The sequence below is a fragment of the Vulpes vulpes genome, unplaced genomic scaffold (genome assembly GCF_048418805.1).
Source record: "Vulpes vulpes isolate BD-2025 unplaced genomic scaffold, VulVul3 Bu000000699, whole genome shotgun sequence".
Classification (NCBI taxonomy): Eukaryota; Metazoa; Chordata; class Mammalia; order Carnivora; family Canidae; genus Vulpes; species Vulpes vulpes.
This window is the reverse complement of record NW_027325697.1, coordinates 134,542-158,303: the sequence shown is the minus strand read 5'-3', so window position 1 is coordinate 158,303 and position 23,762 is coordinate 134,542. Positions and strand designations below refer to the sequence as shown.

Here is a 23,762-nt window from a genome sequence, read left to right as displayed (position 1 = left end):
AGATCCTGGGAAAAAAGAATAGGACACTGGGACCCTGCGTGTAGGGTACAAAAATGGCATTCTTTTCACTTTGACAGTCTTTACTTTTTCACAAACTCCATGATACGTTTTTTTGTTTTCATGAAACTTTTTTTTTTTCCACCAGAGGAAAACTGGTAAGGCAAGCATTTGTCCATCAGTGAAGTTACTTTTCTTCTTCAAGAATATATTTACCCACTTACTAGATATTACATATTTCAAAAGTTCTCCTCTCATAATAAAATGCATGACAATATGTGTGAATTGGGAAACTTTATTTTTGACTTTCATTTTGAAAATCTTTATAAAATCGTTTAAAGTTGTTAAAAATATACACAACAGACACACACAATGATGATGTAGATGGACTTTCAAATCCAGATGTAGTCCTGAGACTACAGCTGCATAAAGCAATTTGTAAAATGCTGAGCTATATTTTAATACAGTTCAAAACCAATACTTTGAAGACAAAGAAGCAATAAATCAACCACGATTCTTATTGCTTGTTAATATATTTTTCCTTAAGTCTACCAGTCAAGATTGCTTTATAACGACATACTGAAATGCAATCCAAGAAAATACACTTTGGTCTAATTAAAACATGGAATTACTTTTTTTCCTGGAGCATTTTCATATCCATTGTGCTATTTGCAGCCTTGGTAGCTGATGGACATTTCTCCAGAAAAGGTTATGCTAGGTTTGACAATGTGCATTCTGAAAACTGCCCAAGTTTGCTGTCTGAAAGAGCACATAAATGCTAGAACCTGTCACCAGGTGAGCTCAGTGCTTCATCTTTCCAAAAACAACTGGATTGCAATGCATCTCCTGCAGAATTCCGTGAAGGACACTTTCCAAGATTTAAGTCCCCCAGTCATGGCATACAATACAATTCCTGCACCATATGGAACACCCACCACCCAATATATTAACCTGAAGAACTTACTTGTGTTAATATGATCAGACTTGCTGCTCTTTGGGGCTGGTCTCTCACACTGTGTGCCTGACCAGTTGGTGGAACATCTAGAAAAATTAAAAAAATAAAGAAGAAAAATTGGTTTATAATAAAACTCACAAATCTGCTAATATAATAACTTTAACCAAATGAAATGAAGGGCCAGCCATCACTGATTCATAAATATTAGGTATAGAGTTCTGCTAATGTCCTGTATATTGCCGGTATGTGGAGGGTAGTTTCAACTGGACGTCATTTGTTGAAAATTTTTTTTTAAAATTTAGGTTTACAGTCATTTTTCTTTATCCTATGTTAAAACTTAAATTTAGTATATTTTATAGCAAAACTGAAATCTTAATTAAGAATTAGGAATCAATTTAAGAAGTACTGAAAATTGCAAGTAGCCACAATAAAAACTGAGTTGGCCTGTCAAGCAGATCAATCTTTAAGTTTCTGGGACTTTTTTTCCCCCTGGCCTGCTCTATGTCCAAAGTTTAATTAAAACCCAACAGCAAATGGTCATCTGTCTCAGTTCAAACTGCAGAATTTTTACTCTTCTAATCATGCATAGGGAAATGCAGTCCGTTCCCATTTAAAATCAGACTTCTGTCTCTATGGAATCAAGAAAACGTGCCCAAGTTTTTAGTGGAAGAAGCAGTCTTCCCCATATAGGTACCATGACACTATGATGAAAAGTCTCACAGAGGGTGAAAATAATAGATCTGGTTAAAGTCCTTTACTTAAACATAAATCACAGCCATATAATTAGCTGGATGCATCAAAATAAATGCTGGAATGGTTTTAGCTACATTTCAATAATGCCTATTGGCTAGCCCAAGATGCCTCTGTGCATCTGTCAGAGGAAATCCACAGAGAGACCGCTTAATTGGCTTCAATTCTTATTTAAAATGACTGTCAAATGTCACCATATTAAGAATAGTTGCACACAATGAAAGAACAGCTTCCAGAACCATTTCAAGTAGATCTCTCTGGGCATGGTGGCCAAACTAAATAACTGCAATTTCAAGGTTTCTGCCAATAATGTCATAGTCAATTCAGATAGCTGAAGCTGTGCTTGGAACAAGGCTTCGATGATGCCATGTGAATTATCTGGGATATCTGTGAGTACAGCGTTGGCTCTCCTAAAACATGGGTGAAAGCTCATAAAATCATCATGACTGAAAACTTCAAATCATGAAAACAAAAATTTGTTTCATTAAAGCATATATTAATGTCAGCATAATTGACAATAATGTTATAATTCAAGAATATAGTTATTTGATTAATAATGATATTGTAAAAGTATGAGTATGGATTATGGTTTAAATGAATATTAATATATTATTATTAGGTCATCATTCATGCATCATCTTACCTTTTTGTTTAGATTTTTTATAACAAGTTTATGTATCTATTTCCTATACACATTTACTATATACCATAATGCAATAAATCATTAAAGTAAATAAATTTTAAGGCCAGGTCAATGACTCTGTCTACATTCCTGAAGTAAGGTAATGGAATGAGCACATTTTTACAAAATTATAATAAAGTGAACAATGGATAAAATCATTGATTTTTAAAAGTCATTTCTTTTCCTCACCTGTGGTTTTACAGATGATCGATCTACAAAAGTGTTCCAATTCTTTACAGTTTGTAATTCTTGACACAGTCCACAGATAATTCAAAATAATGTGTTTAGGATGATTTTGTAAAATGTTGTTGGAGTGAATTCTGATCATTGCAAAATTCTTTCTGTTTTACATAGCTTTACATTTGTCAAATCTTCCTGAGGAAGTTTTACATACTAATGGAAAAAAGACCAATACTGATTGCTTAATAATTTTATTATATAGCTTATGTATTCAAGGTTATTTTTGTGCAGGCATATTGAATTACTGATTAAAATATAAAAATTGGCTCTTTACATTACCTTCTTTGATAACCAAATAAAAAGAAACCTAAATCAGGGTTCATATTAAATAAGAAGAAAGACCTGAGATACATTTTGTTATGTTATTACTAGAGATAAGTACCTCTGGGCTCATCATTACACTGAGATGCTTAGAAGTCAAAAAGTGAAATTGCTCAAAATAGGAGGATTAAATGCTAAATTACCAGATTGTGTTTGGACACGAACATCACATATTTTAATTACTTTAGGAAGTGATGAAATATATGGCTTTAGAACCCCAGAAGAATAAAAAGAGATTTTTAAGCAAACAAGTAAGGATAGTGTTATTCTTAATTCCAAACTCTGGAATTATTTAGGTAAGACAGGTGGTGTTTCTGAACTGTACTAATTATCTATTTTATCCAGAGCTTGGAACCCAGTATTTATGATGGATAAAAGAAATCACCTACTAATGGTAATAAATCTCTTCTCTTTTAAATTGTGGAACCACTTTTAAATTCCTAATCTTCAAGGAATATTTTACTTATTACATACTGGAAAAAACTCTCAAAGACGGTGCTGGAGAAATAATTAATTTTAACAGTTATACATCTTAATAAGCTGATGATCACCTTGCAATTTTCCCTATACTCCTTATAAAACAATGTTTTATGGCCAAAGATAAAATGTATTCTACTGTTCAACATTTGTTACATTTTTAAAAAATTATCTCTTTTGAGATACTAAATCAAATAGAAGTCATTATTCTTGTTGCCTACCTTACAAAATGACTACTTAAGGCATTTGCTGCTCCACGAGCTCTTCTTCCAGTGGTTGATTTAAGACCAAGGACTTTTACCATCTTTAAAGAAATTCATAAATTTTTATACTCTGAATAGACTACAATGATCAAAGCTATTAAGGGCAGAACATTTAGGAATCGGAATATCTGAGGATCATCAAAATTTCTTGTCCAATTCCTCACTGAATCATTTGCATTACTGTGCTGACTATGATATTTCTGGCATCTCTTTTTCATTATTCCTCAAGTAAAATCCACAGTCCATGCCCCGGTCACCTTTAATCTGTACTGTTGTAATCCACTGCTACCTACTAGTTATCTTCAGATAACTGTCTTCAAGGAAATCCTTCGTGTACCTCCCAAGATTTAAAATAATTTTTTAAATGTTTTTTAAAGTTTATTAATTTATTTAAAATATTTTATTTATTTATTCATGAGAGACACAGGGAGACAGGCAGAGACACAGGCAGAGGGAGAAGCAGGCTCCATGCAGGGAGCCCAATGTGGGACTCAATCCCGGGACCCCGGGGTCACACCCTGAGCCCAAGGCAGGCGCTAAACTGCTGAGCCACCCAGGGATCCCCTATTTATTTATTTTAGGGAGGGAGGGAGAGGGGCAGAAGGAAAGAATATCCAAGCAGATTCCTGTTGAGTGCAGAGCCCAACACAAGGCTCAATCTCATGAGCCATGAGATCAGGACCTGAACAGAAACCAAGAATTTGATGCTTAACTGACTGAGCCCCACAGATGACTACCTGCCTTTTCTTTATTCCTTACCAGCACAAACACTTCTGTGTCATTCCTTTTACTCTTATTCTATAGGTTGTTTCCTACTATCCTTAACCTTAGGACAATAAAAATCCCCTTCTTTTTCTTATGTGTTTACCACTATGGCAGTCTGAATTATTTAACATTTTTAACACTGGTGAATTTTAACTAAGTATTGTTGGAACATAGATAGAAAGAGAGAGAAAGAGGTAGAGAGAGACTTATTTATCTAAACTATCTTTTATCTTTCTTTTTTTCACATCATCATATAAAGATATTGCTTCTGGCAGGTTTTTTATACATTTTTTTCATCATGATAAATGTACAATTAAATCTCCATCTTCTGTTTCTCCCACCCTCCTGTCCACCTCCCCTGTGGTAACCATTTGTTCTCTATAGGTAAGAGTCTGTTTCTTGGCTTCTCTCTAATTTTTTCTTTGCTCATCTGTTTTGTTTCTTAAATTCCACACATGAGTGAGATCATATGGTATCTGTCTTTCTCTGATTGACGTATTTAACTTAGCATTATACTCTCTAGCTCTATCCATGTTATTGCAAATGGAAAGATTTCATTCCTTTTTTATGGCTCCTAGCAGTTTCTTGAAGTCAATAGCTGCCTGGTAAAGTGTTATAGATTTTACAGTTTTTGACTTCTTCCCTTCTCTCTAAGGCTATTGACATTAAAAAGAAGATTATTTACTGCTGCATTGTTTTCTTAATCTTATTCTTCCACTTACATTATAGCTATATGTATAAAATAGTCTGAATTCTAATATATTTTGTGATATTTCATTATGTACTATATTAGTATGGTTAGCAAACTGAAAAAAAAATTGCTAAAATTGAAATTCTAGAGTCCCCTATATCAGGGATTTTCATTAAGTAGCTTGGAGTTTGGACCAGAAATCTTTACTTTGACGAAGTGATTCTGATGCAAGTAATTCACAAATCACACTTCAAGAAATATTTGAGACAACTTATTGCTATAGTCCCATAGACTTTGTCCTTATATCAAATATTATTTGATCTTTTAAAAAAATTTTTGGGTGAGAATAATAATATGCATGCCCAGCATGATTATTCAGAAGATTAAATTATATTGGTAAAAGTTCTTTACATAGTATTAGAAAGCTGAGTAAGTTTTTGATTTTGATAACTAATTTTCATCTGAATGTTACTATATAAAATATGCAGTTAGTTAAAAAGTAGTGTTTAGAGGACTTAGTAGTTACTGTGTCCTTTAAAAATTTGTGAAATTATTGTATAGTTATAATATACTCTGTTTCAATTGTAATATTCTGTATCACAAGGGAATGCCTTTATGTAAAGGCAATAGCAGAACAGATATTACTAGGAAGAATAGTAAACATTTTCAGAATATCAAAATCAGGTTGGCAAATATAAAGGGGATAAAAAATAATCTCTAAAAGGAACAGTTTTTATATGTAAGCATAGATACAAGACATATAATTAAACTGTCCAAAATGCTGCTATCTCTGAAGTAGTACAGTGATTGAGAATTGAGAATATTAGATACAAAATACAACAGGTGTTGTAAAATCTGAGATACTACCTTTCACTGTATAACAATGATCAACTTACATGGACTACAAATGTCATTTTGCAGAAATGTGGTCTAGAGTCACCTGCTTTGGGAGAAGTTCAAAATAAAATAATGAGATTAATATCTACTCCCTTTTTTCATCAAATTTAAAGGTCACGGGACTCTTCTGACCAACCAAAGTAAAATTCAAAGGTGAACCTTAAAGTAATTTGGAATTGAATTTCTCCTCCTCGATATATGTGCTAGGCTACGCTTATTAACCATGATGATAGAGACATTCAGGGAAAAAAAAAAAAACTCACAGGGGAAAAAATGGCACAAAGGGATTAAGGAAACCTTAGAAAACTTGTGCATAGTGCCATGCATGCTTTAGTGTTCCAAAAGCTTCAGTTAAAAAAAATGAAAAATACTACATTTTGTGCACTAGATTTATATAGTAGTATTTCCATATTTATGTAAAGAAATTTAAAAAAAAAGCACTGGCAAAATACTTTGTCCAATTAATTTTGCAAATTTCTGGTGTTGAAATGACTACATTTGCATGGTGTTCCTCACTTTGACTCACTTTGACTCTCTATACTGTTGTGTAATTCCCAGTATCTTTTGTGCCCTTTCCATGCGAACAGTAGTTTGTAAGATGTTATGTAGACAGATATTTATTCATCGGTTTGTTAATTTTATTGTAAAACACTTTTCAATATCTTATTGTTTCATGACTTTCTGAGTTAAAATTATTTCATATACACATAATGATTCATATTTTTTGTAACATGCCCCCTAAATTTCCCGTACTAACTTTGATGTGAAATTTTGCATAAGATCCAATTAACATTTGCTGAACTTTGTGCCAGATCTTAGGATAAGTATATTCATACGAAAAATACTATTACTCACTCTTGTAATAACCTAGGAGTTGGAATTACTATGTGAAGTGAGGATGTGCATATTCAAATAATTTGCCAGGAAAAAAATAGCTTAAGTAGAGGAATAAAATGTGATGTCATTATTTCATTATTGTTTTCTGCAATAATGCCATGATCATTCTAATTCAATGCAGGAGTAGGGAGAAATGCTTTTCTTTAGTCCCTTATGCCCAGGAGAGTACCAATTTCTCAATAAAAAGTCAGAATATTGTCTGAACAAAAGGAAATAGTGTATTTTTTTGAGTCGTAGATTTGTAAGAATTACCACATTACCTCAGACCTGTGATCAAAATGTTTAACTTTCTGTCTCTAGCAGTGAAACTGAGGAATATATTATTAAAGAGTGTTTATATCCTTCTTGATATCAATTTCACATCTTTATATTTGTTCCAAAATATTGTACATGTGTCTAATATATCTTTAAAGATCCATTATCTATAAGTTCATCTATATTATTACTCAATCCACTCTTGAACTTCCAAAACTATTGACCCTTATTTCACTTATTTGGTATTTTTTTACATACAATTTTGCACTACAATTTCTATTTATGCAGTACTATTCTCAATCTAAATTTAACTGTTACTTCTTACATGGGAAAAGGCAGGTATTACCTTGTTTTTTTTTTTTTCTTCAGAAGGCTTAGGGTAGTAGCTTAAATTTATGTTTGTTTTTATAAGTATACTTGATTCTACTCTATAAGAATATAATTAATTGTTTGAAAATATTACAGTAAATCATTGTGTTATCTAGTACTGATAAGATTAGTAAGACAAAACTAATCTTACTTTAATATTAAGAAAAATTCGATCAGAAAGGGTTCTTGGTTTGAGAAATGTTAATGTGATAAAGTAAAAAAAAAAAAAAAAGAGCGATATTCAATAAAATCTGACCAGTAATTATTTTAGGAAAAGTAAAAATTAATAAGAAATTGAAAAGGTGGCAATGAAAGAAATAAAATTAATAGAATGGATTTTTAAAAGTGATTTATTTTAAGAAGTAAGGTGGAATAAAAGAAGATGAAATCTAGTTTGCCAAGTAATTACCCATAAAGGGAAGTTTGTTAAGATTGAGTGGTTTAAGTTAGAAATGTTTAAACATATAATTTTGCACAGGCCACTTGAGCAGAAATGGCCACCAAAGTGTGAAATGATGACTGAATAAATACTAAAAAAAAAAAAAAAATCTATAGTAATGGAAAAGTTTATCATCTAGATATTCTCCAGAAAATTTTATTGAAAGCAGATCTGAAAAGCATGAGGTGTTTTTTAGACTGAGTAGACAATTTGTACTTCACTGAATACATTACATGCACCGGATAAAAAGGAATAGGAATAATAATAAAATTAGTGTTAAGTAATATGATGGATGTAACTAAAGACCTAAAAGCAGGCTATTACGTTAGAAACAGTGGTTATAATGCTATAGGTAAAGGTGAGAGGAAAAACATAATGTATGCTGTAATACAATTAGAGGGCTCTCTCTACACATTGCCAAGACAAAAGGCCAATCCTACAATTGTCTTAAAAAGCTACCAAACCATAAGGGGTGGGATTCTCTATGCTTAGTGCCATGGACACAAAGTAACTATTTTACCACCTGAATATTTTGTGATTTAGTACATGATAAAGGTGAACAATAAAGAATATTTCTATTAAAAAAAAACACCTCATGAATGCCCTTCTTATTTCTTAGGGCTTTTGTGTGGTGCCAGTGATGAAATTTGAAACAAATTATTATGAGGATGTCTGGCATATCTAACTGTTACATTTTTAAGAATCATTCAAGATACACTAATCCCATGCAAATCTGAGGCAATGGTAGGAAGATCTGGAAGTGTTATCACAAGGTTTTGAGTGTATGAATGTCTTTAAGTCCGATATAACTTTAATTCTCTAAAAAAATATATTTAATTTACTTTCTATTGCACTACTCATGTGCTGGGATATTGATGTTAGTCAGACTCATTTATAGCCCAAATCACTGAAAAATGATTCTGACATCAAAATGGTCTTCTGCTTTCTGATATTTCAGCATAGCCTTTAGTCTACTTACAAGACTACTACATGTTCTCCAAAAGCTAACATGAAAGCTTCCCATCAATCATTTGTACTTGATTAAGGCACCCTGTGTTAGTATCAATATCAGCTTCCCAATTACCACCTTTCAGCCTTCCTCAAAATCTAGGACCTAAACTTTCAAAATATTTGTTTTACATTTAATTGTTTTAAAAAATAAAACAAGTAATCAAAAAAAAAGAGAGAGAGAGAGAGAGACATATGAGATAGATTGAGAATGATTTGCTAAAGTCAAGATTCAGTATGAATTAAACAATTTGTATATCCCATGTAGATGTTAGTCATACAACAGTCACCAGGTTTGTTTATAACATTTATAGAATCATGTTGCAGGCAGAAACAAGGAGACCTTAGGACAAAAGATGCCCATTAACACATTTCTTTCCTAATCCAAATGTTGATTACTTTCTGACTGAAGGTAAGAAGGTTTATGCAGGCAATGGGTAAAAACTGATTTAGAAAGTAGAGACAAATATCTTCAATAAATCTAAAATGCCATACAATATTACAGTTACATAATTTTACATTATGGAGAAAACTGCAATTTGGGGTTATAAATATTTTTATTCATTTGGTCAGCATACAATCATAAATATGGTATATTCTATATGCATATTTCCATATGATAAGTATCTAGAACATGCATTTGCCTATAACTATGCTAGATTGTGATGAACTTAAGGTGGGGATTGTCTATTATTCATCTTTGTATTCTCTCATTTCTCTTTTTTAAAGATTTTATTTATTTATTCAAGAGAGACACAAAGAGAGAGGCAGAGACATAGGCAGAGGGAGAAGCGGGCTCCCTGCGGGGAGCCAGACGTGGGACTTGATCCCTGACCCCAGGATCACACCCTGAGCCAAAGGGAGATGCTCAACTGCTGAGCCACCCAGGCGTCCCTGTATTCTCTATTTCTTGAGCAGTCTCTGGCACATGGTCAGAGTGTGTATGTGCCATTTAACTAAATGAATGAATAGATCCACGAGGCAGGGAAGATGCATGGTTGAACACATATAAATATGCGACTATATAGAGAGAAGTTTCATAAACATATGGGGTGCTTATTATGAAGAATGTGTAGCACCATTCATAAGAACTTGCTTTCAATTAGTTGTCAGTCAGTCATTTCTCACTAAAAGGAATATTGATCCACTACGGGAAACACTTCATATAAAAGAACCACAGTAATAGGCAAATATTTTCTTCCTTCTTTCCTTCGTTTTTTTTTTTTTTCTTATTTCCTTCTTTCTTGGCTTCTCTTTTCCCTACCTTCCCTCTTTCACTCATTAATTCTTCCCTTTATAAAATCAGGTGATACCATTCTAGCAACTTGGGCATGAAAAAAATTTACTTATTCGATGATACAAATTGTGTGATATTTCATTTCTTGTCTCAGGATGCAGTCAACAAAGAAATGTTTTTTCTTTCATGACAAAAATTCTAAAAGTGCTTGCCTGATGAAAGCACTTGCCTGATGATATATATATATATATCATATATATATATATATATCAATTAAATGTAATTTAAGGGCAGCCCCGGTGGTGCAGCAGTTTGGCGCTGCCTGCAGCCCAGGGTGTGATCCTGGAGACCCGGGATCGAGTCCCACGTCAGGCTCCCTGCGTGGAGCCTGCTTCTCCCTCTGCCTGTGTCTCTGCCTCTCTCTCTCTCTCTGTGTCTCTCATGAATAAATAAATAAAATATTTTTAAAAAAAGTATTTAAAAAATAAATGTAATTTAATTCAATCATTTAATTTAAACTATTGTCTGAAATTAAAATGCTGGTATGCAGGGATACAAATTGCCATTTGTGTGAATTTGGAATCAGACAGACCTGTGTTGTAGTCTCTCCTCCCCTCCTCATAGGCAATTCATGCATTTCAGTTTTTTAGTTTATAGTAACAGGACAGAGAGAATGATACTTCCTGCTTTGTCACACATTGTCCATAGATATCGCCTCATATGACATCACCTTTGTTTTCCCCTCAAATCCACATCCTTTTTAGTTTGTTATTTATTTTTTATGTTTTCCTTTTACTGCCTCAAAAGATTTTTCCTTATTCCTTCCTTGTTTTTTGCAAGGTAAGTTGATTATTTTAAAATCCAAAAAAAAAAGCTTCCTTGGGATATTAAATGACATAATGATGTGTATAAAATTTACACATCATTTAACTTAATTTAATGCAAATGATGATATTATGAATATTAAATTATTAAATTTAAAGGCTGTATACCTCATGCCAATATCTACATAGTTGTAATTTCTGATTTGTATGCTCATTAGAGGAAGTATATTAGGCTTAAGATTTTATACTCCTTTAACATAATGACTTCTGTTACTGTCATACTATAGAAAAGGAGAAAGAACATATTTTCTTAAATAATGATAGTATAAGGAATCTTTAATTATTTTTTTACTCTGAAATCAACGTTGGTATTTAAACCATATGTGTCCAATCCTTTTCTGGAAAGTGTATAAAATTAGATGGGGGTCAGGTACGAGGCCTTAGAGTGACTATTTAGTTTTCTTGACTTTTCCCAGCAGTGGAATAGGAGCAAGAAATAAGCATTTTTTGTTAAAAGTATCTGAAATTGTGATTGTTTTCTATTGCAGTAAAATCTGGGGAAAGCAGTCTAAATAGAAAAAAATATTTAATTGTTAAAGAAGCAACATTAACAAATGAAAATATTATGTGGTTATATTGTGGTTTCTTTGGTTATTCCGATTTGCTGATTATGTGAAATCATATATATGATTATGTGTCCCCAAATCAAGGGAAGATAATGTGAGAACATCAAAGATTTATAACTGTAGCTGCCCAATATATATAACTCTGTAGTAAATGCTCTTTGTTAAGTAGTGCCACTGTACTGTCAAGGCGAAAACTAGACTTAAAAACTTGTACAGAAAGATGTGATATCTGTATTGTGTGTTTTCCCCACGGCACTGCCGGCATGGTGAAAGCTAGGACAAGTTACAACTTGTTACCTGGGATCATATAGGATAGCTATTGATGTGACAGCTTTTCTTGGCCTTACTACTCCAAAAGACGTGCACATCTCGTATTTTCTGTTTTGAACATATGCCATGGGGCAGGAAAGCAAATAAGGAATGTGCAATGACCTGACTCTTACAATGTGGACAACCCAGGCCCCTAAAGTTGAATTGCTCAATACCCCTGCTGAAAAGTTGTGATCTGTTTGAAATCACTCATGACAAGTTCCTTGGTTCTTCTCAAATATTCTCTACGGGGCCACAAGGTCGCTGGTCCACATGGAGAAATGCTGCTCAGCCTGACAGCAAGACCACAGAGAGCAAACCCTGTAGTCTCCTTTCTGCAAGACCAGTATTTTCAGAAACCAAGGCCTTAATTAACTGCAACCTAGAGAATAATTCCTATCTCTTTAAAATTTGTGACAGAAACAGAACTCGTTATCCTCTTCCCAAAAGTCCCGCCAAAGGCTTCTCTAGTACTTGTACATTTTCCTTACGTGTTTCTCACCCTAAGGACTTAGAAAATAATGCTGAACTTTTAATAAAATAATTAGATTGGAACAATCACAAAACCAAAGACAATGATGAAACACCTAATGCAGATTTCTCTCTTAATGAATGTCCCTTTGGTATTTATATATTTGTTTTGCATCTTTCTGCATTTAAAAATTCTACTTCGAAAATGATTATAAAACTAATTCTCCTGTGTGTTTTCTAAGGAAATTGAGGGCAGACCCATTGTCCTTTCTTTCTCAATAGGACTTGAGCTGGGCTTTACTTACTATAGGTCCCCTCCCAGTTACTATCCGTGCACTGCTTGCATTTTATTTATGCCACATAGCACCTTATTTTCAATAAGAAGCACTTTAAAAAAAAAGCTGCACTTTATTTTTCACCTTCAGACTCCTAGAAGCCCAGATTATACCAGGTTCTGATCATGTATGTCTGGTGTATTACAATGGCTTTAAGATTTTCCTTTTTAATTTTTTTAATGTTTATGTTGAAGAACAATACTCTATGTTCTTTACATATATTATATTTCTTAATCCTATTGTTTCTAAAATTGTTTCTAAAACAATTTTAGAAAGTACATGCTATTAGCATTTCCATATTAAGATGACAAAAGAGCCAGAGGATTAAAACTAAACAACCAAAACAAACTGCAATCCTGAGATATAATATCCTCTATCACTCGGCTCTTGTATGCCTTGTTTACCACAAAACACTTTTAAAAAGTCATTTTTTTAAAGTCATTTTTTTAATTGAAAAATATCTTTGTCCTTTTCATTGCAAATTGGGATTAATTTTTAAATCTCTCTCTCTCTCTCTCTCTTCTTTTTTTTTTTTTTTGCAAACCCATAGCTTCTTGTTCCAGCATAGCACCATGTCATCAAAATCTATCTAAAACATTCAGATGGCTGTGATATTCCATATTTCAAACATTATCAGTGTTCCTCTATTGCTTATGGAATGAATTTCAAATTTCTCGCTAAGCATTCTATATTCCTCAGAATTATTTCACTGTCTAATATCATTGTCCAATCCTCCTTTATAAGCATTATTTATTTACATTACTCAAATCCCCAGAGCCCCTGGCATGTTCCTTCTTCCCTCATCTTTTTCTTCAAATAGACTCACAGGCCCTCAAGGGCAGGGGCTATATCTTACTTTCCCCTTCTTCCCTGTCTATTTTTGATAGAGATTCCCAGACCAAAAACAATAAACAAACAAAAAGCAAGGAGAAGAGACAACAAAAACAAATAAAATTATGTTCTTCTAATAAGTTAAGATGTTGAATTAAACCTACTTAGATCTTTACAGAGAGCTATTTAACCTGGATTCCAGAACACTCAGGAAACACCTCAGGGTAGCGTTAGATGGTATCATAAAGGTGAGAAAGAGAATAACAAATCATGATAAGATCAATCACTTTTCTGTTTTTTTCCTGACTCTTGTAGTTTTGAAAACTTAATAACAAAGTAGGATGTGGTATTATAATGATGACAGAAAGATGATCATATCATAGGCTGTCAGATCTCACAATACAATATAGGCACCAAGAAATTATTTTTTAGCAACATTAGCTAAGAACATACTATGTGCAGAACATATGCTAGCTATTAGGGCAAAATAGATAAATCAGACACAACTTCTTACTTGAAGGAATTTACAATCTTCCAGAGAGAAACAGACATATAAATTTAAAGAAGCCATAGAGTGTACAACAGGCAACATTCCCAAGCCAATTTCATAGAAATATGTTCCATGTCCAAAGGCCACACACAGATGAGAGGTCAATTCTAGCCATAAAATATGGAATATCATAGTGGAGTATGAAAAATGGAAGCACACACACATACTCTCACGAATGATCAAAGAAAGGAGATAATTTCTTTGGAAACCATTTTTTCCTAAAAAATATGAACAAAAAAACCAGATACCCATAAAAATCTAACTAAACCAAAAAGGGGGAAAAAAAAAAAGAAAAGGTAATAGATTGGGGGGAAATGCTCATAGTACGTTATTTTTAGCTTTTGTTTGAAATGAAGAAGTAAAACATAAAAACTAACATCACTATCTTGTTTTTGACCAAATGGAGAATGGTTCTTGCCATGGGCAAGAAGCAATAATATATATTATAAGAAATGTCTTGGAGCTCTGCCATTTTCAAAACAGTCAGTGCCTGAATTGATAGGATTTCAGAAGCCATGCACTATCAGAGTTAGATCTTTTTGGTTCTCTTTTTTCAGATGACACAAATAAGTTTAAAAACTACCTTTTTTCTTCTCTTTTTAAAAAAGTATATATTATACAGAAGACTATTTTTAAAAAGTAAATATTACCCAAATTCTCCAATAAGGGATAACCATTAGCCTTTAAGCTACACAGGTCAAATATTTTTGTGTTTTGTTCACGGATTAACTCTTTGGTGCCTAGGATATTGTCTGGCTTATAGTAGGTGCTCAATAAATACTTGTTGAGGAATGGCTATAGGAAGAGAAGATTGACAGTATTTTTGTTCTCTCTAAGAGGGCAAAATATGAAACAATCAAGGGAACCGACACCTAAGATTCTAGTTCTTATAGACTTATATACTAGACTAGGGGTTATAATAAGAAATAAGTGAAAAGAACTATTATCTTTTGAGCTTAAGTGTAAAGAGACTACTCATACACTTAGCTAAACCTTGGCATATTATTTTAAAGTGTCAGAAAAATAAATTACGAAACCATAGAGAAATACTGAATAAAAATATTTAATCATGAACCACAAATTTTATGATTAATTCTTCAGTTACTGCATAGTATGAACAGATTTTCTATTATTCTTAGTGTTGCTGCTAATGGACATTTTGTTTTCTCAGTGTCTTCTTAGATGTTTTAGAGGGGTTTGGGGAGAATTTGTATCTGTGGTTGTGACTCCAACCAAATTTTAAATCAGGTTGAAAGCAAAACTTCAAATGGGACTCAGATTTAAATATATTATGCCTCATAGACTTATAAGTGAATGGTTAGCCCAAACTTATCACTTTACAGATAAGGAAAATGTGACACAAAAAGACATTAGTCACTTGCCCAAAATCATAGCTAGTGTCATTCATATATTCGATACATTTGGACCTAATATTTCCATTTCTGGGTGTTAGTCTTAGAAAACTAATGAGAAATTACAAACATATTTAGATACATGTTTGTATCTTTGGGGGGAAAAAGTTAACACAAGAACACAAGAATAAAACCGCACACCTAATAACTGAATGATACATGGTTAATTATATAAAGTAGGGAAAATGCAGACAATGGAACACTGGGCAACCACTTAAGAATAAAAGCATCTAATTATATATGCTGACAGGAATGGTGTTCAGAATGCATTGCAAAGTAAACATAAAAGAATGTCTATCATGTGATCTCATTTTAGTATCTAATAAGCTGCAAGTGTATATTTGTGTTAAGAAACTGAATGAACAGAAACCAAAAACAATAGTGGACTTATACTGGGACTTATCCTATCAACTACCTTGTTTCTCAGACCTTTGGATTTGGACTGAATTACACCAATGACTTTCCTGGTTTTCTCTCTCATTCTCTCCCTACGCGCGCGCACACACACACACACACACACATCCTCGTGGTTCTATGTCTGACTAATGTGATATATGTAGTTATTATATATAAATATATATAACATATAATATACAAATATATATTACATATTATAAAATACTTTCCTCATTAAATTTTGATTCTTTTCTTCTGAGAAATTTAGCTAAGCCCGAGTCAGTTAAGATTTACTATTCACTTTCCTTGTGCCACATACAAAGGGTATCTGAGTTGAGACTATTAGGATAATAAGAGGTAAATGGAAAAAAGGAGAAGCATTTCAATTCAATGAGCTGTTTGAGCAGAACATCTAAGAGTGGAATGGTCCTGCGGTAATGTGACAAGGCTATGTGTGTGTGTGTGTGTGTGTGTGTGTGTAAGTATGCTAGTAGTGATAGGAGAAGTAGGGTAGCTACAAACGTGATTTTATTATTGGAAGAGGAAATGTACTGTAAATATTGCTGGGAGATAATGCTGTGAATGTTTTAAAGAAAGTTAAATCCCATATAAATGAAAGTCTGACCCTTGCAAGTTATCTTAGAAGTAGGAATACACAGTTAACTTGATACTGAGTTGAATAGTTCTTCACAGTATTGATTTTTAAACCTCACAACAAAAAACATATAACAGCCAAAATATTGTCAAGATAGCACACATTAGATTCTTTTAAATTTGGTTTTAACCTAAGCAATATCACTTACTTTAAAAATATCAAAACTCTCTCAAAATAAGCATAGAAAATCCTATGTTTTATTTTTCTCTAGGATTTTCTGTGGAGTTTCCTTTTTCCTCCATATGTAGTAATAAGTGAAAATGTCCATCAAGAGACAAAAGTGAAGGCTTTCAAAGAACAAATCTATTTCTTAACTTGAAGGCTACAGTAATAAAATTTCTATGTGGAAAAAAATCTGTCACCTTCATAGATCTGAATGCTTTATAGACTTTCCAAATGTGTATTAAGTCCTGCACATTCAAATAGTTTTCCAGTCTATGAAAAAAAAAAAATGTACTACCAACAAAACTTAAGCAAGCACTATATCTTATCTTTTAAATTTTTTTTTAATTTTTTATTTATTTATTTATGATAGTCACAGAGAGAGAGAGAGACGCAGAGACACAGGCGGAGGGAGAAGCAGGCTCCATGCACCGGGAGCCCGACGTGGGATTCGATCCCGGGTCTCCAGGATCGCGCCCTGGGCCAAAGGCAGGCGCCAAACTGCTGCGCCACCCAGGGATCCCCATATCTTATCTTTTAAAGCATTTTTTTGTTTCCTGTAAGGCTTTTTTTTTTTTTTTTTTTTTCCTGTAAGGCTTTTAGATGAAATAGTACACACTAGCTTTTCATTAAAAATACGTGTCCACTACCAATTGATATCTGAGGCTGAAATCTGTATTTCCAAAAAGCTCCCCTCATAAGGATAATTGACTATTAGGAAGATATCCCAAGGGCTTAATATTCTGCTGTCATATAGAATTTTCAAAACATCTCCCTTAATGGCCATCCAATGGCAAAATCCAATAAACCATTTATAATTTCGTATCCTCCTTAAACTGTCTGGACTTTTTCTTTTCTTTCTTTCTTTCTTTCTTTCTTTCTTTCTTTCTTTCTTTCTTTCTTTCTTTCTTTCTTTCTTTCTTTCTTTCTTTCTTTCTTTCTTTCTTTCTTTCTTTCTTTCTTTCTTTCATATTCTTTCATACTCTCTACTCCTTTGAATTGAAATAATCTACTTTGACAAGTTTCCTCCAATTTCTATTTTTCTCATTTACTTTTGTTGATTCCTTTATAATATAGTATCAAACAGTAGTCTTTTCTAGATTCCATCCTTAATCCTCTATTCCTCTTTCTACAAACCCACTCTCATGTCATGGCATAAAATGCACCTCATCAAGAGGCCCCAATATCTCCCTCTAGTCTTCTCTCTTCCTATTTTGCCACATAGGCTAAATTCTGTTCTCAGCAATCATCACCTTACTTTCAAATATATTCTCTATCTCCTTAAAAAAAGATTTTTAGTCATTCCCCATCTGTACAAATACTATACTTTTTTTTTTTTACTGTGAAACTATCACTTCATCTATGAAGTTTTCCTCTCTCCAACTAATCATCATTAATTGATCTCTATTGAGATGTTTTCCCACAACACTTTGGTCTTATTTCTTTTTTTGTTTCTTAAGTTTGTCTCAAATGTTTATTTAAATTCCAGTTAGTTAAGGTATAGTGTAATATTAGCTTTAGGTCTAGAATTCAGTGATTCATTACTTACACAGAATGCCCAGTGCTCATGACAAGTGCCCTCCTTAATTCACATCACCCACTTCACTATTATAACAATTGCCAAATGGAATTTTAAGTTTTTTAAACCCATTCATCTACTAAAATAAATTTTAAGTTCTTCAAAAGTAAAAACCATGTTGGAATTAGTATAGCATAAGGAGAGTAGTACAGTGTAAGAGTTATAACCGGGGCATGAACTTCAGAATCAAAGAAATGTTGTTTGAGTCCCATTCGTTCTTAGTATGTAACCTCAGTGTTATAGTCTGTGAAATGAGGATAACAATTACATGATGATGATGATGATGATAATAATAACAGCATAATATTCTAACTTTACATAAAATATATAAAGTGCCTAACATAGTGCTTGACAGAAAGTATTTGCTAAGTCAGCTTTAGCTCTTATTAATTAAATTTACATAGGGTCTCTTTCATTATAGGTTATCAATAAACATTTGGCAAATGAATGAATGAATGAATGAATGAATGAATGAATGACAGCAGAATGTCATTCTCTCCTCTATGCTTCTTTTTATAGCTTAAGATATTTGAGGGATTCAGTAAGAATTACTGCTACCATCAGAATACATTTTAGGTTGTAAAAAACAAAGGCATGGACAAAATTCCCATAAAACCAAATGCACATAGAGACTAACATATGCAAAAGTAAAATAATTTTCTTCTAAATCTTTCCAATTAATGTATTTTTCCTCGCTGAGTTTAAAAAACAGGCTGATTATCATCTTATAAGGCCAGGTGCCTCTGATGATACTTGGTAAGAGTCAAAAGTGGAGAACATTTTTGTGGGCTGCTATGCCTATGAAAAATGGATTCTGGGGATACAGGGGCATTCTGTGGGCAGGCATAGTCCTACACCTATTTATGGGAAGGAAGGAAGAGGGTGGGTCTGAAATGTTATGTGTACTTTGCCTGGACATAATGAAGAGGGACAAGATTAATGAAGACTGGGCCCCAGAATAGGCATTACCGGTGTCCTGAAAATGAAGTAACATGGGTACCTAGATCAATGTTTGGCTAACAATCACTCTGGACTTAATAACTCTGAAATATCCACTAATCTCTTGCCCTTGCTCTTCTTTCCTCCAATTGCACTGCCCAGGTTCACGTGCCCATCACTTTTCTCATGAAGTCATGCCAAACCTTATCAGGTAGGGCCCTTGCAGCTGGTCTCAAGGCTCTCCCACACACATCAATGAGCATCACCTTCAAAAGCCAACTCCTTCATCTCAAGCCTCTGCCTCAAATCTCTTTGGCTGATCATTCATTTCAGGATCCTATGCAATCCCCTAACTTTGGCATAAATAAGATTCTAATTTATCTTTTCAGTTTTGTGTCTTTGTGCCCCTCCCCCTCCCAACTACAGTCACCCTTCATTCTAGCTATACACAACCACTCACAGTTCCCCAAATAAGCCATTAAGTTTCACATCCATGTCTTCGCTTATGCTATTCTTTCTTTGCAGAATGGTCTTCCCAACCTCACTTAGTATCATGAACTACATAAACCACAAAACATTGCCTTTTCTGTTAAGCTTCCATTTCCCATTCTGAACAAATCACTTGCCCTGCTAAGACTTCACTGCCCTCTCTTTTTTACCTGTGTTCACACTTATATTATTATAAGTTAATTAGTTGTGTATGAATTTTCACCCCATTAATTAATGAGCTCCTTGATGCTGGGGGTTAAATTCCATTCATCTTCACTTGTCTAGGATTTAGCATACTCTCAGAGTCAATAAATATTTGCTGAATGGCTGAAGAAATTTAGGGTGGAGCCATGTTGAGGTAGAACTGAAGAGTCTCCTCTGTCTTCACTTACACAGGTGCAAACCTGAGTATGAACTGAAAAGTCAATGCCTTAAAAGATCAGTTTACATACACTTTGTAGACTAATACTTAAAGTGTTATTTTTGGATGTAGTTTATGTAGGAATATTGGTTTGACATATTCAAATATCTTCTAGAAAAAAAGAAGGAATACCAATTTTTCCCTGTTTAATTAGTTTAATCACTTCTCATATTTTTTTGGACAATTATCTAAAGAATGACATTTTTAAATAAAAAAAATAGTTCGTTTGTGAACAAAACTGTAGAGTTTTGATAATGAAACATCTGAATTTCAATACAATTGTGCTTCAAGACCATTACTAAGTATACTGTGACACCATCATGGGGTTAGTATGAGGCGCCAGTCATGGTCTCTGTTTATGACATGGGATATAAAGGGGGATGTCACATATGATCCATCTCTAAAGCTCAAAAGCAAAATGCAGAAATAACTTCCATCATGATAAACATTGATAGTTACCCCAAAGGTGGTCCCTGAAATTTCTCAGAGCAAATAAGTTTATTTGACATGGATGGACAAATTAGTTGAATTAGGAGAGAAAGATTTAAACTATTAGGAAACAAAATTTTTACCATGTACCTATTTCTTCTATAAAGAAGTCTTTCTGGTTAAAGTAAGAGTGTTCTCGGTGAACATTTGGGAAACAAAAGAATGTATTATTATTTCATCAGCACTTGAAATGAAAAGTCAGTTACTGAAAAGAAGCCACTATTCCAAATATAATATAGACTATAGCAATAGGGTCTAAAAACCCCGCTTCTGTACTTCCCTAATTAAATGCGACTATTCTAGGAAATGTATTTTTATTAGACAGTTCCATGAGCTTTTTCATTCCCTCTGTTATATTTCTAGACTCTCTAGCTGACTGTGGTGCATACACTTGTCGGTGAGCGAAGCAAAGGTTAAGTGTGTGTGACACAGATGAGCCCCGAGATTAAGTATACACTGTGAAATGCATGTGGATGTTCATGATTTAAACCAATGAACTGTGGCCTGAAATGATGTCACACGAAGCGCAGTGGTAAAGTGGAAGGTTAAACCTACTTGCATCTCGGCTCATTAAACGCAGTTAAAGTGCAAATCCCCTCATTCTGACAGTAGTGATCACAAGGGTTCTCTTTCTGGTCACAGCGCTGACTTTTAAACCCCACAGAGCATCTGCAGAATTTCAGTAAAATACAGCTAAATAAAGCGTCTGACTTTTTTTTTCTAAATATGTTTCAAATTTATTTCATACAGAGATAGTAACATATGAATAAAACTTTGTAAAGTACGCTCATTTCTCTCTCATTCACACTTATCACATGCTGCTCTGACAAGGTGGGGACAGAACGTGGATGTGGATCAGAGGTAGACGTCATCCTTCTAGTGCAGCGGTGATCAAAGAAAACTCAAAATAGAAACCACGTAAGTGGAATGGTTTTATTTCCAGTTGTCCATTATGGACAGAGGGAAGAATATTAAATTATAGATTTTCTCACAAGCAGAGAATCTCCAATACTTTCCAAATGTTTAAAAACCCAGATTCAACTTCATGAATTCCAAAGGAGACAGGGGCTTAATAGGCTTACATAATATAACACTCTAAACCTGATACACACATCAAATAGCATTATACATTTGAAAAGATACCTCAAGTTCTTTTGAAAAGAATGGATGTAAGTACCAAGTGTTCACAAATATGATTATGCCTGGGTTTCCCATATCTGAATAAGGTCAATGAAATTAGAATAATTTTCCCTGGCATTTCCAACTTCAAAGATCTGTGAATGTCTTTAATGTGTATGATGCTAATAATTGAATGAGCTCTTCCTTATGAAATCACTCGCAAATTGATAAAGGAGGAGATTTTGCAGCACACGAGCCACTGAGGGACAATACTTGATCAGAGATGTCCATGAAACATTCACTTAAAATGGATCACTCCCTCCACCACCAAATAAAATGGAGAACAATAGAGGAGGGATTCCATGTACATACAAAGTCATTCCACAAAGTGCCCACAACATTATACAATACTCACAGACACACAGGTACATTTGTCTCAGGGTCCAGCTGGCATGTGCCACCATTGTAACAGTAGCCATCACATAACTGACAGCTAGAGGCAATCTTTCCATTAGTGCAGCTGCAGCAACAAAGAAAAAAGAAATCTCATTGTTACTGGCATCATTATTGTTGAAAGCTGACATAAACTCTCTGCAGATGAGAATATTCATCATAGAGGAGTAATGGAGGCCTGGCTAAAAGTAAGTTTTCAGAAAGACAGACTTCCTGGAGGCAAAGTTGTTTTTTTTTTTTTTTTTTTTAACAAAATGATGAAAGACAAATGTTTTCTTTTAGTAATTTTCAAATTTTCAACCCATTTGCTTAATATAAAATTTTAATATAGCTATATATATGTGTGAAAAAATATGCTCTAATGTCAATCACTTACACTACAGGGAGACGTTAGCATTCATTTATTCCCTTTTCATATAACTAGGGTTTGGTGACATTGGTGTGAATTATAAATCACATGATCAAATATTCTGGAAGCAAATGCTTCAGCTATTTCTCGTAAACTGTAAAATCTGGTCCAAAAAAACTGTTAGGAGTTTCAGATTCCAGGTTTTGTAAGAAAATATAGGATTATCTGATAGTCATTTTATCCCACTGTTTCTCTTTGATTATGTATTGTAATTAATGTCAATTTTTTTATTCTAACACACACAAAAATCATGGTAATTTCATTGAAAAAATAAACAGTAGTGTTGTGTTATAGGAACAATATGTAGGATGGCAACAAGGTAATGAGTTAGGCTTTCTTGGGAAAATTATGGAAACTATTTTAATTCACAGCACATTACATGTCTGAGATAAGAATAAACACTATGGCTATTGCTATGGAAAAAAAAACCAAGCATGACATTAATGGGAAAATACAGAAATTTCTTACTTGCCATGTTATATTTTGGTATAAATGAATAATATTAGATTGGACATTGGAAATTATTGGGGGAAAAGACAAAAGTACATCCACATTCTAAATTAGCAAGAGATCTCTTGTATGAGAAATAGGGTGATAGAATCATATAAGCCTTGGCTCAAAGCAGAATTACAACAGATCATGCCACTATTCTGATTATGAGATCATGTTGCACTAGGTGTCATGAAGCAATCAGTGGTGTCACCATAAATCTGGATATAAGCTTGACATGTAAATCAGGTTGCAATATCACTGATCACTTTGATCCTCTCCGTGATGGACATCTATTGCGTTACATCCATCACAGGGTAATTCCCAATGATCGGTTAGATGCCTAAAATGATCAGTTAGCGATCCTAATTAATTCATTCCGTGAATGTTTATTTCACCTCATGTAGGTGGTGAGGCTGCTGAAAAAAAACACAAAATGGCTTATCTTTTTTCCAGATGTTTAATTTAAAGGTATTTTTTAAGAGCCTAGATTTTAAAAATCACATTTCTTTTCAAGATGAACAGAAGCAATGAGTCAACTATGTACACACTCTAAAATGG

At 33.5% G+C, this 23,762-nt stretch overlaps 1 protein-coding gene across 1 annotated transcript in view; it reads right to left on the bottom strand.

The window, feature by feature from the left end:
* The window catches only part of LOC112912708 (low-density lipoprotein receptor-related protein 1B-like), a 142,400-nt gene that overhangs the window by 13,667 nt on the left and 104,971 nt on the right, over nt 1-23,762 (bottom strand). Inside the window, exons 20-21 of the mRNA XM_072745171.1 lie at nt 22,266-22,370; nt 962-1,038 (exon numbers count right to left, since the gene is read on the bottom strand). Coding sequence (XP_072601272.1) covers nt 962-1,038; nt 22,266-22,370 — 182 coding nt within the window. The remainder of the gene's footprint in view (nt 1-961; nt 1,039-22,265; nt 22,371-23,762) is intronic.